The sequence below is a fragment of the Marmota marmota genome, unplaced genomic scaffold (genome assembly GCF_001458135.2).
Source record: "Marmota marmota marmota unplaced genomic scaffold, marMar, whole genome shotgun sequence".
NCBI lineage: Eukaryota > Metazoa > Chordata > Mammalia > Rodentia > Sciuridae > Marmota > Marmota marmota.
The window spans coordinates 26,211,470-26,227,851 of NW_026000249.1; the positions used below are offsets into that span (position 1 = coordinate 26,211,470).

A 16,382-nucleotide genomic window follows, 5' to 3' on the forward strand; every position below is an offset into this window, starting at 1 on the left:
GAGGTGATGATCTCCCAAATAAAATAAATGATTATTGAAATGCCATAAGGATAAAATACTATATACATTTCCCTTGGGTGTCTTGTGCTAAAAACTTTACTCTGCCTCTTTATCTCTCTCATTACATTGATCTCTGACTCCATGTTATATGTGTTTTTAAATACTGAAAAAAGATAAACATGACTGTCACATGTAATAGTCAAACTGTGATCTTGTCTCCATCTCTTTAGACTGCCAAAGTTGCTGCCTCTGATTGGACATTTTTACACTGCTTGCCCAGAAAGCCAGAAGAGGTGGATGATGAAGTGTTTTATTCCCCACGGTCACTAGTGTTCCCAGAGGCAGAAAACAGAAAGTGGACAATCATGGTAAGCGAAATGGGAAATTAAGGGATAAGGAATTCTCTGGGTCATTCCAACTTGGTTGTTCATGCTTTCTGGTAAATAATAAGCAACCAAGGTTATCCAACTATATTACTTGTTCATATGGCATCTATTTCTTTTCCAGAAAACTCATGATAAATTGTTATTATTCATTAGTATTTTTAACATATTTTAATGAAGTAAAATTTTAGTGAATTACCTGGTCTTAATAGTGGTACCAGCCAGGGTCTAACACACAAACAACTGAGTCCATTCTAGGTGGATAAATAGAAAGGAATTTATTAAAAGATGTTAAGCAGTTCCCAGAATCTCTCAGGAAGGGGATGTAGTGAATCATTCTTGGACACCACATACCAGGGTCAACACAGCAGGAAATTTACTCGACAACATTGCAGATCAATTATAGCCAGAAAACCATTGATATAGTCATTCACAACTTAGTACCAAAGGCCTTTGAACTAGATGCCATACTCCATCTAAAACAAATACTTCTACCTGCACATGGAGCAGAAGATCCAATCTCTCAAAGTATGGCTTCTACTCCATGTTATTCACTTTTGCATCCAAGTGTTGAGTAGTTGCAGCTGAGTCATATGCTTGCATCCTAGCTTCAAGGGAGTCTGGGATATGTAGTTTTTAGCTTTCAGTCTTGGAGTAGAGAAAAGTTGGAGATGACTATCTGCTAAGAATTTATAAGTAAGAATGTGGTGTTGTGAATATTAAAATGATACATGTAAAGAATTTAGTAGTACCTAAAACATTGTAAATATTATAATTATTATCATCTTCATTGTTGATTTGATACAATGACCAGCAGGAGTTCAAATTCCACTATGGCTGCTTAGAAGCCAATCATGGCTTCTTTTTCTGGGGGAGGTTCTCTATCAGGCCTAAATTTGTCATATCCAATAATAATTATTTTACTGTATCTTTCCCATTTGTCACCTGAGGATACTAACTTTGTCAAATGTTAGATAGCAAATGAGTTTTAATCTTGGGTTCTTAATCTCATCAACTGGCCACTTGGAATCAGAAAGAGTGGCATAACCAATTAATTAGTGTGTGTGATATGGACACTGGAAAGGTACTCCTTATGTCTCTGAGCTGGATGATCTGGAGGTTTCTTTGAGTTTGGTTCATTTCAGCAGTTATAGCTTAGCATCTACTATGACAAATGACAATTGCCATGTCATCCAGACTGGATCTTCTGAAGCTTTTGTGCACTTAATTCACCCAGGTATCTTGTTAAGTGCAGATTCAGATTCAGTAGGTTTGAGATGGGACCCCAAATTTGGCACTTCTGATAAGCACCCAGGTAATTGAGGTGTCACTGCCTTGTGAACCACATTTTGAGTAGCAAAGAACTAGATGACAAGAAAGAAAATGGAAGCTTTCCAACCTCAGGAAGATAAAAAATATATATATATATATATCCTCAAGTTCTGTTTTTCTCATCAGAAGACAATTGGAGTTACAAAGATAAATCAACCAAATCTATTATAGCAGATTGTAGAAATTCAGGGGGTAAAACTTGGGAAAAAAAGCCTTCTAAAATATTAATTTTAGAGATGCTCTACAATTCTAAATTTTTAGAGCCTAGCGAACAGTATATTTAGATTCAATTTATTTAAAATTAAATAGCACATTCACATGGTTGAAATGTTTACAAGGAGACACACACAGTGAAATCTTATGTTCCATTTTGCATCCATATAGGTCTTGCTACTGTCTCATCATTCCCTATTCTCCTGAGATACCCACTATTATTAGCAGAAAATGTGTCTAAAAAAAACATGAAAGCAGAACCATGTTAAACTGAAGATAGAGAATCTAAAGTAGAAAGAATGCTCAACTGGGAGTGAGGAGATGACTTCTATAACTGGCTTCTGTTATCTGCGCCATCTTGGAAAAGTATTACCTCTCTAGGTCCCAGTTTCCCCACTGATAAGTAGATTGAGCCATAGAGATGGAAAATGAGTTTTAATCTCGTCAATGGGCCACTTGGAATCCTGTGTGGAGAAGGATTCTGAATCTGCTTGTGGTGTGGGACAGAAAGAGTGGCATAACCAATTAATTAGTGTGTGTGATATGGACACTGGAAAGGCACTCCTTATGTCTGAGCTGGATGATTTGGAGGTTTCTTTGAGTTTAGTTCATTTCAGCAGTCATAGCTTAGCATCTACTGTGTACCAGAACCTCTGCCCAGCATTGGAGATTTAAGAGAGAAAAAGAAAAATATGCAGTCCTCACATAGTCTATATAATTCACAGATACATAAACTTTTCAAGTAGGATGAGAGCTTAGAGATCAACTGGACTAAGTTCCTGTTTTATAGGCAAAGAAATTATTCATAGACAATTTATTCAGAATGGCCTTTAGGCTCAGCACCACCGTGATTGATTTTTTTCTAGAATCTCTAAAGGGACATTACTTGTTTACCTCTAGAACTTCCCTATCCAATATAGTTGCCACTAGGCACATGCAGCTATTGAAGTTTAAATTAAATTTTAATAAATTTGAAGAATCAATTCCTCAGTCACGCTAACCACAATACTCATATTAAGTGCTGAATACTCACTGTGGTTAGTGACTACCATGTTGGACAGCACAGACAGAACATTTCTATCATTTCAGAAAGTTTCTATTGGACAACATCACCCTGGGGAATGATTTTTGCACACATAAATTCATTTAAGATGGAAGAAGGAAGAAAAAACACAATCTGGCCTCTAGTTCTGAGCTGATAATATCTATAATGACTAATGTAATGTAAGGTCTAACTAAGAGGGTGAAGAACTTATTCCTAAAGCATGTGACAACTTTCAAGCAGAAGTGTACTCTCTCAGTAGCTTTTATTTTTTGTTTTGTTTGGTTTTCATTCAGAGTAACTTTTTAACAGCTTCATGCTGGGTGATTTCCAGCAGTGATGCTCTGAAGGTTCTAGTAATCACACCTTTCTCTCCACAGCACATAGGTCTTTGGATCCCTTTGTTTTAAAACAAAATTTACCCTTTTCTCCCTACAAAGCTTGCTCTTTTATTTTTCAATGATTAGTAAGTCAGTAGGTCCTCCAAAATGTCAGGTAGGTTTCTTCCCCTGCCAATAAATTTCGGAACTAAAGAAACATAAAGGGACTCTGCAAAAGGGCTGACACTTGATAACACTGTTATCTGAATGACCCTTAAGCACATAACACCATTGCAATTGTAGCTTACCGTATTTAGAGTCTAGGGTTACCAGATAAAATATAGACACCCAGTTAAATTTGAATTTCAGATAAACAATGAACAATTTTTTTCTATAACTATGCCCCATGCAATATTTGGAATGTGCTTACAGTAAAAAAATATTTTTTGTTTATCTGGCACCCCTATTTAACTGTCTATATTTACTAAATCTGGCAGCCCTACCCCAAGTTGGCTTTCTAAGTTTTTTATTCAAATAAGTTTGACACGTCCAATGACTCTGAACCTTGAACAAAGCAAAACCTCAGATGTGATCCCAGGAACTCATAAAAAGCTTAAAATATTTTTACCTGGTAGATATTCTTATCCCAGATTTTAACTACTTCCGTCTTGTCATTCAGATCTCACCTTAAATGTCATTCGTTTAGCAAGGTCTTTCCAGTCTGCTTACTCTTCCCCCCACCCACTCTAGGCTACCTACTCTTAAGTGGTTCCTCAGCCTCCTTTTATCCACTTAAACTTTTATTTTTCAAAGGTACTACCTGGTATTTTCTTATTTCTTTGCTACCTGTCCCTCCCCCATACACACCAAAATGAAAAATCTGTCATAAGAGCAATCATTTTGTCTATAATATTCTGCATTATACCTAGAAGAGTGCATGAAACATACCCTAAATATATGCTCCGTAGACTTTTATAACTTAAAGTCAACATAGGGTACTGATTTTAGTACACAGGCTTTGGAATCAGGTTACAATTATTGATTTCTGTGAGATCTGAAGCAAGTACTTTAACCTCAGTAAGCCTAGTTTATTCATATGAAAAAATGGGGTTGAAAATAGAAACAACTTCATGAAGTCATGAGGATTCAATGAGATAAGAGTCATCTGAAAATGGTCAGGTTCCAGGGACAGTCAGGTGCATATCCACCTTTTGTCATTACCGCTCAGGAAAACATACCTCAGCTTCTTCATGTGTATTTTACATCTCTTACCACTTCCTATTGTAGGAAAGGATATTAATTAGTATGAGTAACACAAAGCACTTAGCACAGTTGTCTGTTTAAAAAATATATTCAATGAACACCTTTGAAATACAAAACCTGTTCTCCTGATACAGCCTAAGGACACTTGTGCAATACAGCTGAAGTATAAGAGCAAGTACCTAAGAGGCAGTGAAAACATCTCATAAGAGTGAAGTCAGAGAAACTGGACTCCAATCCATTTCTCACAATCTGTTGTTTCAAGGGTTGGTCTCAGTCTACAAACAATGATGTCAGAAGCCATCTTAGAAGATCAGTGCATCAAATGAGATCATGCATGAACTTTTCTCTCCAACTCACCAAAGTACCTAGTACAATGCCTGGCAAATAGTTTTTGACTGACTGACACATGGTAAGGCATTTAATACACTGTCTGGTACCTAGTAAGAACTCAATATATGTTCACCATTGTTTCTGACATTGTTATTGTTGCTGTTATGGAGATTGGTAAGAATAAAAGCGAAAGTCACTATTTGTGGCTGACAGCCCAAGGGGAAGCTATACTCTTGGCTATAAAGTTAATGTTCTTTCAAGAGGACAAAAATTCATCTTGCAGATGTTATTCATTAGCCCAAATAATTTATTTTCATTAGTCTACATTTGATTTATCCTAAACTTCTCTAGGTTTCAAGTGACCAGACCACAGTGTAAACATGAGAACTGGGATAGGGGGGATTATATTTCTCTAAAACTGGCCAATTTATGGGTTTCAATTCATGATTGGAAAACGCAATCATGACAACCATTATGGCATTACATTTCATCTATCTGACCTACTAGTCCTGGAATGAGGCCTAAGTAAGCATAGTGTTTGTGCTTATATTTGGGTCAGCTTGATCCCTCTGGACCTTCCTTTATCCGAATAAAAATAAATATCAGCTCAGAACTGTTCCCTTATCATTTCCTTGGAAAAACACATTTTAACTCTAGGCCTGCAAAACTGAAACCGAACTCCCCTTCCTTAGGTCCCAAAGCAGAATCTTACTAATGTTTATTTCTCTCTCTCTCTCTCTCTCTCTCTCTCTCTCTCTCTCTGTCTCTCTCTCTCTCTCTCTCTCTCGTTGTACTATCCCAGGCTGTCATGGTATCCCTGCTGACAGATTACTCACCTAAGCTCCAGAAGCCAAAGTTTTGATTCTGTGTTGCTTGTCAAGAGAAAATGTTCTTCAGTAACAACAGAATGGGGGAAAAAGAAGAGAATCTAAGATATAAACAAATCCCTAATACATGGTGTGGGTGAACTGTATGATATTGCTTTGTCATTGTGAGACTTTCCTGAAACCCTTAATTTAAGTGCCTAGGCACTGTAATACCTGGCTTGACTTGGTTTATACTCTCTAATTCACAATTTCTGAGTTGCATTTGGGTATCATATTAATCATCATGTACATTTGCTTCAACTAAACATAAAATGCCATGTTCATTATGCATAATATCTAAGCCATTAAATGTAATCTATGCTTATTACTTTAATAAATGATAACCCATGCTAATTTATAAGTAAACATTTACCAGGCAGTCAGCTTCTGGTAGATCTGTGGGCTGTGTTCATGTCCCCCAGGACCAACGAGAAAGCCAAATGATATATCTTGCAGATGTGGTAGTTTTCAGACCAATGAGGAAGACAGATAGTCATAGAGACAAATCATGAAAGTCTTGGAAAACAGCTATTACTGTGTCTAAACTGGAGGTTTTTTTTTTTTTTTTTTTTTTGAAACATTTATGGGAAAGGACGGGGGTCCTTCAAGACTATGCACCTTTTCTCTGTAATGAATACTTAGTATCACACTCTGAATGAAGCCTTTGCTAGCAAGTAGAAAAATCACAGCTACCTAGCCAGGAAGATAAGATCCAATAGAAAGTGAAATTTTCTTAGATTCATATTTTCCAGCAAGAACAATCTAATTTTTTTCACATCAGTCCTTATCGTGCATCTATTCACATCACACACTGGATATTTCCATAAATCTACTACTTGCCATGTTTTTGCCACTGTTTCTCCTCTAATATTTCTTCAGGATAATCAAAACTTGCATTATTGAATTGTCATAATATAATTAAAACTAGATTTCTCTTGTGGGTAACCAAAATTTATATTGTTAATTATTGTGATATAATTAGAAGTGTTTTGGTTAAAACATTAAATAACATAGGCAGAGCTTTAAAAATATAACATAAGGTACAAAGGATAAAATAATCCAATTTCCTTTATATTCCACTTCTAGTGTTAGAAGAATGTTTCTAGGCTGGTTGACTGATATTCTTCAGCAGACAGCTATGACTTAATTGAGTAAGCAAGAGATGAATTACAAATTAGATTTGCAATGAAGATGCAATAAAACATATTTTGTCGGGCAGGGGGAACTCATGACGTTTGGGAAAAAATCAATTTTTCCAGTAAATGTCAAAGGTGACTTTCACATCTATGGTAATTTATTGGAAGCACTTTAGAAAGAGAGTAGGGTTTAGTGGAATCTTTTTTTTTTCCCAGCAGAAAGCATAGGAACAATTTAACCAGAAGGTGACACACATGGATTGTAGAGCTTTGCCCTCAAACTGCCTACATAGGAAGGAAAATTTTTCCTCTTACCAAATGGCCCCCTCATGCTAATGAACTCTCATATATTTTCCTGGCTATTTTTTGATGGTATTTATCCTTTTTTTTCCTCAATCAGAAGAAACATGTAATCATTTTCTTGCTAAAATGTAATCGCTTTTTCCTCAAAAATCCCCAAAGCTTTCTTTTTATGTATACACAATTTGACATACTTCTCCAACCAAGCCCATAGGAATTTCTTTGCTCTTTAAACTTCTCCTCTTAACAAGATATTATTTATATCATCAGGAAAAAAGAAAACAGTGGAGGGAAGTTTGGCTTTCATTTTTGCAAAGCTATTTTTATCTCGTCTTTCTTCTTATACTTGCCTTCATCATTCAATTTCTTATGTAACTACTGCAACTCCAAAGATTAACAAAAATTCTAGCAATGACCTTTGGGTCCCTGGTGTATATATGAAACTCTATCTACTTAATTAATATAACTAACCAAAGAATTCTTTTCTTCCAGGCTTTCGCCTCTGTAATATTGGGAATATAAATCCCAGGTGATTATACTGCAATGATTTCAATGTTAAGGAAGAATCCTGTGTGTGTGTGTGTGTGTGTGTGTGTGTGTGTGTTTGAGAGAGACAGAATGCAATATTAATTTTAGGGACTTCAGAAAAATAATTCAATGTCACATATATCTAATACATATTTTACTAATGATTTGGCTTATTGTAAAGTTCCCCAGGTACAGATAACTGCACAGAGGATTGACGTGGCAATGGCACTTTAGGCCTCCTACCCAAGTAACCCTAGAACCTCAGTGAAAATAGTAAGGGCTCCTTGATACAAAGCCAAATTTCTGAAGCAAGTCTTCTCATGTGATAAAAAAAGTTATGGAAGAATACATAAGGCAAGGGTATCCAGAACACTCCCTTTGGGCCTTTTTGTTTTGGAAATTCTCATCAATGTCTATAGTGATGTTTGAGGTACATGGTGCCATTCAACAGTTTTGGAGTATTGATGTCTTTTGACAAATATGAAGGGTCATACTGAATAATGGAAAACCAGTTAGGTCACAACCAGGAGTGCCATATACTGCAAGTTGTGTCTTGGGCAAAGGTCATAGGTGAAAGATGGGAATAAAAGCTGAGATGTGGTCTGCACTTCAGTTACCAAGTCTAGTATCTCCTTCCAGGCCTTCCAGCCAGGAGGAAAGAGTGCCTTTTTGGTGAATTGTCCATCCAGTATTTTGTAAGCTTGAATAGGTACTTTGTTTTAAGTTATACAGAGGACCAGTATTTGGTAGGCAACCTTGCCATCAACAATTTACAACAGGAATGTTTTCAATATCATCTTGTACTTGAAGACAATGACACACAGACATAATGCAGCAATGCTTTTAATGGTTTTGGGTTTTGCTAGATTCCTTAATATCCCATAGTGGAAATAATAGTATCTGTCCATCTTTGGACATGACACAGATCATTGAAACAAGGATTTGAGAATCAACTCTGAAGTACCTTAATATTATAAAGAAATTCTTCTTTAAAATTATCCATAAAAATTAATATCAATTATGGCTAAAAAAAGGACAACCATAGTCAGATCAAATGGAAGTGAGTTCCTTATCATGGGCTAAAATTCTCATAGTCTTATCAATGCCAGACTTATGCCAGTGAGAGGAAACTTCATTCCTAATCAATGTTGTTGTGAAACTCATCCTTAGAGGAAATGTGAGCAAAACTGCCTTCTGGAACAAAATCATTAGGCAAATGAATTTTAAAATTGGAACAGGGTTTTAAAATTATCCAGTCTATCCCTTCATTTTACAAAAAGAAAGATCTAGGAAATAACGACAATGTTCCAAGATAGAAATTTGCCCAAAAGGGAGGGATAACTCATGGATTTAACACCTCTCTGTAATCTACTTGAGATCCTACAAATATAGCCACTTGACTTGATTTGCCCATAGGCTGAGTGGAGAATGGGAAGCTGGCTGGTCCAGGACTATGGTTCTGTGAGGTCAGGGGGTTGGAGAGCAGAGTTCACTCTTGAGGCAGGGATGTCCAGATGTATGCACAGAAACCCAAAAACTCCACATAGTAGACACCCATCCAGAGCCCTTTTACCTGGGTTTATCTTTCCCCTAGCTATTATCAGAGGTGGCTGCTGATACTCATGGCTGCCCCTTTCTATGAATTGAGGCTCTCGGCCACCAGAAATCACTTTTGGTCCAGGAGGTCACACTCACTTTCACCCTGCCACCAGCAGCCCTCCCTGTTTAGCTTTCCCTTGCTACTCTAACCTACTTCCTTTCTGAGAATGATTTCTCAATAACTTCCTTGCATATGAATCCCCATTTCAGGCTCTGCTTCTATGAAATCTGATCTAAGATGGTCTGTAATAAAAAGTTTGTGGGGGGGGTGGTGCTGAACAACTCTTCCTTTAGGCATCAGTAGAAGAGTAGGGTAACAACGGACAATATTTTTCAGGTTCCTGGATCATTGGCCTTTTGTAGAAGGTAGCAGAATATTAGAAATGACAAATATTTTCCTGTAGCATGTTCAAATTCATAACAAGGAGTTTGTTACCAGTACAGAATAGAAGTAAGACCAATTTACTTTTCCTACAGAAGAAGATATCTAATGACACAATACCTGTGATTTATTTCTGTGATATGCTGGCATCTTTACCGATTGGCAACCCCAGCAGCTATTTAGGTGGTCTGCCCTTTGCACCGACTTTGAGACTGTATTGGCCTACTTTAGTGGTTCTCCAACTTGAGGGTGTAGCAGAATCCTCTAGATGCCTTGCTGATACATGCATCACTGAGCCCCACCCCCAAGCTTCTGATGCAGCAGGTCTGGAGTGAGGCCTGAGAATTTGCGTTACTAACAATTTCCCAGGGATGCTGATGCTGATGGTCCAGGGACCACACTTTAAGAATCATCGGTTTTGGACAATTCTGAAGACTAATATGAGGTGTTTCATCCCCATATCCATAAAGTCCCACTATAAGGTATTTGACACAACCCAGATTATCTAACAATTGACCTCTTTTGAGGCACTGAGGCTGGAATTTCATCCCTTCTCTGCTATCTCTGCTATCTCATCCTGCTCTCCTCATATGTAAAATGAGAGTAATACAGATCATCCTATGGAGTTATTGGAAGGATAAAACAAAGTAACATATATAATACTATTTGGCTCAAGCAAATGCTAAATAAATATTATTCCCATTTTGTCTGTTCAGATGTTTCTGAAACCTTATATTTTTCTTTAGTCATTTATAAAATAATTATATTCCATTATCAGAAAAATGCTGAACAGCATAGCTGGTATAAAACATAAGGACAAGGAATGAGATTGTCTTCTGAAATTGGTAGAACCCAGCAGATTCAGTTAAGCCATTTCTCTCCAGGGATTGGTTGTAAATATGCTACTCAAGGAAGTGACCTTGTTCTTTGCCAAACTGAATCATAGGGGCCAAGAAGACTGGAAATTCAATCAAGGTGACTAAACTCTTTGCTTTGGAGGCCTTAATGTGAATATACATTTATGTGAAATAAACTGTAAGCATCCAGCAATTCTTGGATAGGGGTCCAACTGATAAAAGCAGAAAAGGATTACGAAGAACTGATCAGGGTTGATCCATCTTTGAGGATAGGACCGCTTGAAAGAAGAAGTTTTTCAAAGTGTTCTTAAGATAGCAATTCTCAGACATTTTCTTCTCAGAAATTTCACTCATAAATTGTGAAGATATCAAGTTCTGTTTATGGGAAATACATCTGTTGTGTATACCACACTAGAAAGCAAAACATAAAATTAAAAACATTTATTTATTAATTAACTTTAAATAACAATAATAAATCTATTAGTGGTTAACATAAATAATGCATTTTATGAAAAACAATTATATTTTCCCCCAAAAATGAAGTTAATAGAGTGGCTGACATTGTTTTATATTTTTGCACATGTCTTCAATGCCTGACTTAGTGGAAGACAGATGAATTTTCCTATCTACTTCTGCACTCCAGCTGTGGCTTTATGTTAGTTTGAAGTATAGAAAGAATATATGATTTCACACAGATAAGTAGCTGAAAGGGGAAGACTATTTTAATAGTATTTTCAGATAATCATGAATATTCCTTAATGCTATGCAGAAATTCTGCAAGTGATAGTTCCCTAAATATTAATTGCAATGTAGTTGGGCATGGTGGCGCAAACCTGTAATCCAAGCAACTTGGAAGGCTGAGGCAGGAGGATCGCAAGCTGGAGACCAACCTCGGCAACTAAGTGAGGACCTAACCAACTTAGTGAGACCCTGACTCAAAATAAAAAATAAAAAGAGGTGGAGATGTAGCTTAGTGGTAAAGTGTCTCTGGGTTTAATCTCCAGTACCAAAAAAACAAAAAATTAGTTGCAATGTGAAATCTGAAACCAGATCAATGAACTTTTCTCTACTCATACTTAATTCCATGTCTATTTTGCAGTCTGAATAGATCTTTTAACCAGGCATGAGTCCACATTGGTCATTTGAAAAATCTTCATTCACCAAGATAGGCACATCCTCCAAATAATGACATAGCTCGTCTTTATAAAAACACATTTGTTAATATCACCACTGATCTCTTTAGGAAAATCTTTAAGTATTGAGAAAGTAATAAAAATTTCATACAATTCCAATTTTCTCTTGAAGTCTCAAGTTTTATCTTTGACAACAAACATTATCAGTTGTTTTGTTTTTTCTTTTTTTTTTTTTTATCAGTTGCTTTTCTTACAATGACAGCTTCGCCTCATTCATTTTCAAGATGTCTGGCAAATGTCCAAGTCTGAATGACCACAAGTTGGCTAATCATTTTTTTCAAGTAAAACTGGTATCTTGTGAAGAAGGTGGTTTGTCAAAATAAGTCAAACTTAGAAGGTCAAGGGTCGCATGTTTTCTCATATGTGGAAACTGGAGAGGAAAAAAGGGGGAAAAAAAGAGGTGTGTTGCGGGGGCTGTCAAAAATCAAAAGGAGATCTGTAGAGTAGAGGAAAGGGACCAGGGGAGGGAGAAGGGGAGGGAAAGGGGAAATACAGGGAAATGATATTGGCCAAATTATATTGTTATATTGTGTGCATGTATGAATATGTAACAGCAAATCCCACCATTATGTATAGCTAAAATGCACCAATTAAAAACTGTGGGGGGGATGAGGAATAGCTCAGTTGGTAGAATGCTTGCCTTGCATGCACAAGGCCTTGGGTTCCATCCCCAGAACAACAACAACAACAAAAATGTGGGAAAAAGAAGGTGGCTTGTTCAACATACAACTCAAAGAATTACACAAATGCCTTCCTGCAAGATGACCATCATACTTCATCACACAGAAGCAGAATTCATTGCTCACCTCCCATTTCAACACATAGAATACTGAAAAATGTGTACTTAAGAGTTGAAATTTAATACTAATAAATTTTTCCTGATTCATTAAGGACATTCTTCAGTTTTTAAGTGCCTCTGTGTGATAGCGAAGAACGCAATAACTTTTGGTTCTACAGACTTGACTTGTGCTAAAGTGTCAGCAGTTTTACCCCCCAATTCTTTTTTTTTTTTTTTTTTTTTTTGGTACCAGGGATTAAACCCAGGAGCACTTAACCACTGAGCCACATTGCTTAGTACCTTGTTAAGTTGCTGAGACTGGCTTTGAACTCAAGATCCTCCTGCCTTAGCCTCCAAAACTGCAGGGATTACAGGTGTGCGCGACTGCACCCGACCTCATCATTCTTTTTTGCACCATCTGTTCATGCTGCTGCTCCAGGGACCACCCTTTGTGAAGGATGGTTCTTTTCTGCCTCTAGTGATCCAAGAGAGGCCAAATGAGCAAAACTTGGGAATAGCCATTCCCGATTAAACCAGGACAAATGAGCCCATTCTGATTTTACCTTCCAAAAAGATTCTGGTGGAAAATAAAAAGTATGTGATTCATTGTTATAAAGTAGGTCTTGGTTGCATTAATTATGGATAAAATTCAAGTTTTTTATTCTGTGCATATTAAGCTATCTATTTTTTGAGCATCAGCTTTGTTCCAGTGTTTAAGGCTCTGGGAAGATAGTAATTGACAAGAAATATATGATCCCTGCCCTCATGGTACTTACAGCCTAGTAGGAGGAGATTGACAACTGCTTGTAAATCGATGCTGTGACAACAGCTGTGTGGGAAAGAATAAGGTGCTATAATAGAAAATAAAGGGATGAGGGGCTGGGATTGTGGCTCAGCAGTAGAGCAGTCATCTGGCATGTGTGAGGCCCTGGGTTCAAGCCTCAGCACCACATAAAAATAAATAAACAAAATAAAGGTATTGTGTCCAACTACTTCTAAAAAATAAATATTAAAAAAAGAAAGGGATGAGAGGAAGAGTCCACATTGGATCAATAGTTCTCAACTTTGGTGAGTATCAGAACCACCTGGAGAGCTAATAAAGAATACAGAAGCCCTGGTATATGGAAATAGGGAGTACCTGGGTCTCTGTTTTCATGAAATTATTTTCCAAAATTTGACTAGTGATTCTTTAAATATAGTGCCCAGAGCAAGACTTTCAAAGAAGGTGACTGGTGAGAATAATTGGGGAGCTGTTCATTGGATTTAGATCAGGTTTGTTTGAGGTGATGCCAGTACTTCTACATCTATAGCTTCACCTATAGGGTTGGCAGATTCTTTTATGGCTTATATCAGCCCATTCCTTTTTTTATTGCAAAAAAGTACTATATCACTCAAGTTTCTGTAACAAATATTTTATAAGCCAAAGTGATTTCATTAGACATTTTGTATTTATAAGCCTTGTCATAGAACTTCTCTGAAAGTCTATCCCATTGATAAGAGACTATATATCTTTAAAAAAATTTCACCCTAACTAGTTATTTTTCCAACACTGACTTTTTAACGTGGTTACTGGGATATAAATGTTCTCTGAAATTCTCCTGGATGTCTTGCTAAGAAGTTAGCATCCAGCATGACACTTTGAATTAATTCTCAAAGTACTTATGCTAATAAGATTATCTCCCCTCAAGGCTTTTCATTAAGTATAATTGTAAAAATTACATTTCTTTAACTAAGGTCAGTAAAAGAAATTAAAGTATTTAATTTCTGATTCCCATATAATTAAGTGAAGAATGGAGGAGAAGAGTATTCCAGCTGGAGCGAACAGTGTACAGGTACAGGTGAAAAGGGGATCGTCTTTTTCAAGGAACAGGAAGAAAAGAGTACAGTGTGAGTGTAATGAGTAAGAGAAAGAGGAACATCAAACTATCTATAAAGTTTAGCAGGGGTTAGCCTACGTTTGCCTTTGAGGCCAAGGTAAGAATTTTGGCTTTTATTCTAAGTCCAAAGGGAAGCCATTGATGAGGCCTATCCATTGGGAGTTCTCTGTGAAGACAACTTTGATTCAAATTTATCATAAAACTGACTCAAGAAATACACTGTATTCTGATTTATCCATTGATTTCTTAGATATTTATTAAGCCTAAGTATTTAATTCTACTCAACTATTAAGAAATCAACAAAATGGCATTTCTACACCTTTAAAGCTGTGGGAATATTTGACCAATCTTGAGCCATTGAAGAATGTATGATGGTGTTCTCTGGAGGACAGTCAACTTTGACAGAACTAGCTCAAGAATCTCTTGAGCTCTGTTTTACTGGCTCATGCTACTCTCCATATTTCTGTTTCTTCATTGTTAATTTTTACTTTTCTCTGCTTCTCTGAATTCATCTTCCCATTGTATCCTCCCAACTTCTCTATCTTTTTCCTGGAATAATTGGAACTTGAGATCTCATCTTAAGTGTGCAGGATAACATAAAGGATAAGAATATGGGCTATTCAAATTCCATCTCTCCTATTCTTACCTGGATGATATAAGTCCTACAGCCTCAGACTCCTCACCTGTAAATAGGGGATGTTAACAGTACCTACTTATAGAAATAAACATGCAAGCAAGGGGAAATATTTAATGCATGGTCTGGAATGTGGCACATTCTCAAAGATATTAGTAATAGATCTTCAATTCCCATTTAAATTTTTCATTTATAAAGTCACCTCATATTTTGAGCTCCTTCAGTTCAAGGAATAGATCACTTATTTTCAAATCTATTATATCACCTTGCATTCTGTTGCCACTCTGTAAATATTTGCTGTCTGCTTGATACAGCTAGGAAATGCCATAAGATTCAAAAAGAGGGAAAAATAACCCCTGAAGGATTGATAAGAAAACCCTTCAAGTCAATGGATGGATGCAACTCAATCTTTGCAGACTTGGCAACATTTGACTAGGAAAAGAAAAGGGAGGAAGGCATTCTAATTGACAGAACTGTCAGAAAACCTGTGAAACGAGAATGTGTACAGCTTGTTAAGTGATAAGCAAGTATTCTATACTGTTGAAAGTGGAGGATTTGTGTGTGGATGGATTTGGAGAGGTATGTTAGCATGGAACTAATGAGCACCTTGATCAACTAGCTACTAAGTATGAGATTTTTCCTGCAGGCTTGGGGGAACCATTGACAATTTTGACATAAAGGAGACATGAGGAAAGTAGTGTTTCATCAAGGTTGATCTGGTGATGCTATGCAGATTTATTTGGGAAACAAGTTTTGTGGCTACTGTGTTCCCTAAATTAGGGCAGCAGTCATGGAAACAGAAGAGCTGAGCCAAGAGAAACCTGGCAGACTTGGCAGTTGAATCTAAAGTAAAAGAAAACAATAAACACTTTGAAGTTGAAATTATTATGAGGATGAATTGGACCTAGCTTTCCTATGTACATATGTGAATACACTACAGTGAATCTCACCATTGTGTACATCCACAAGACTGCGATCCTAATTAGAATAAGATGTACTCCATGTTTGTATAAATATGTCAAAATATACTCTACTGTTATTTATAGCAAAAAGAACAAATTTTAAAAGGTAAAAAAGAAAAAAAATTATCATGAGGTACAAAAAAGCAGATCACGTCACCTCTTTGCCTTAATAGTTCTACATTTAAGGCAGAATTTAATAAAATATAATCTCTTAGCTTCACAGGGATGAGAAGAACTTAAGCAAGATTCTTGGTATGTAATATGAATATGATAACAGATGCAAGATCACTTATCCCCTTATCTAGCCCAAAGGAAAGCAGTTCATAGATGTTTGTTCATTTTTAAACCATTAGAAATAGAGCCTTATAGACAAATCAAAGCAGTTTG

At 36.6% G+C, this 16,382-nt stretch overlaps 1 protein-coding gene across 1 annotated transcript in view; it reads left to right on the forward strand.

The window, feature by feature from the left end:
• Positions 1–6,115, forward strand: part of Otc (ornithine transcarbamylase) — a 59,072-nt gene extending 52,957 nt beyond the window's left edge. Inside the window, exons 9-10 of the mRNA XM_015488108.2 lie at positions 231–368; positions 5,686–6,115. Coding sequence (XP_015343594.1) covers positions 231–368; positions 5,686–5,745 — 198 coding nt within the window. The 3' untranslated portion in view covers positions 5,746–6,115. The remainder of the gene's footprint in view (positions 1–230; positions 369–5,685) is intronic.
• Positions 6,116–16,382: the final 10,267 nt, after the last annotated feature.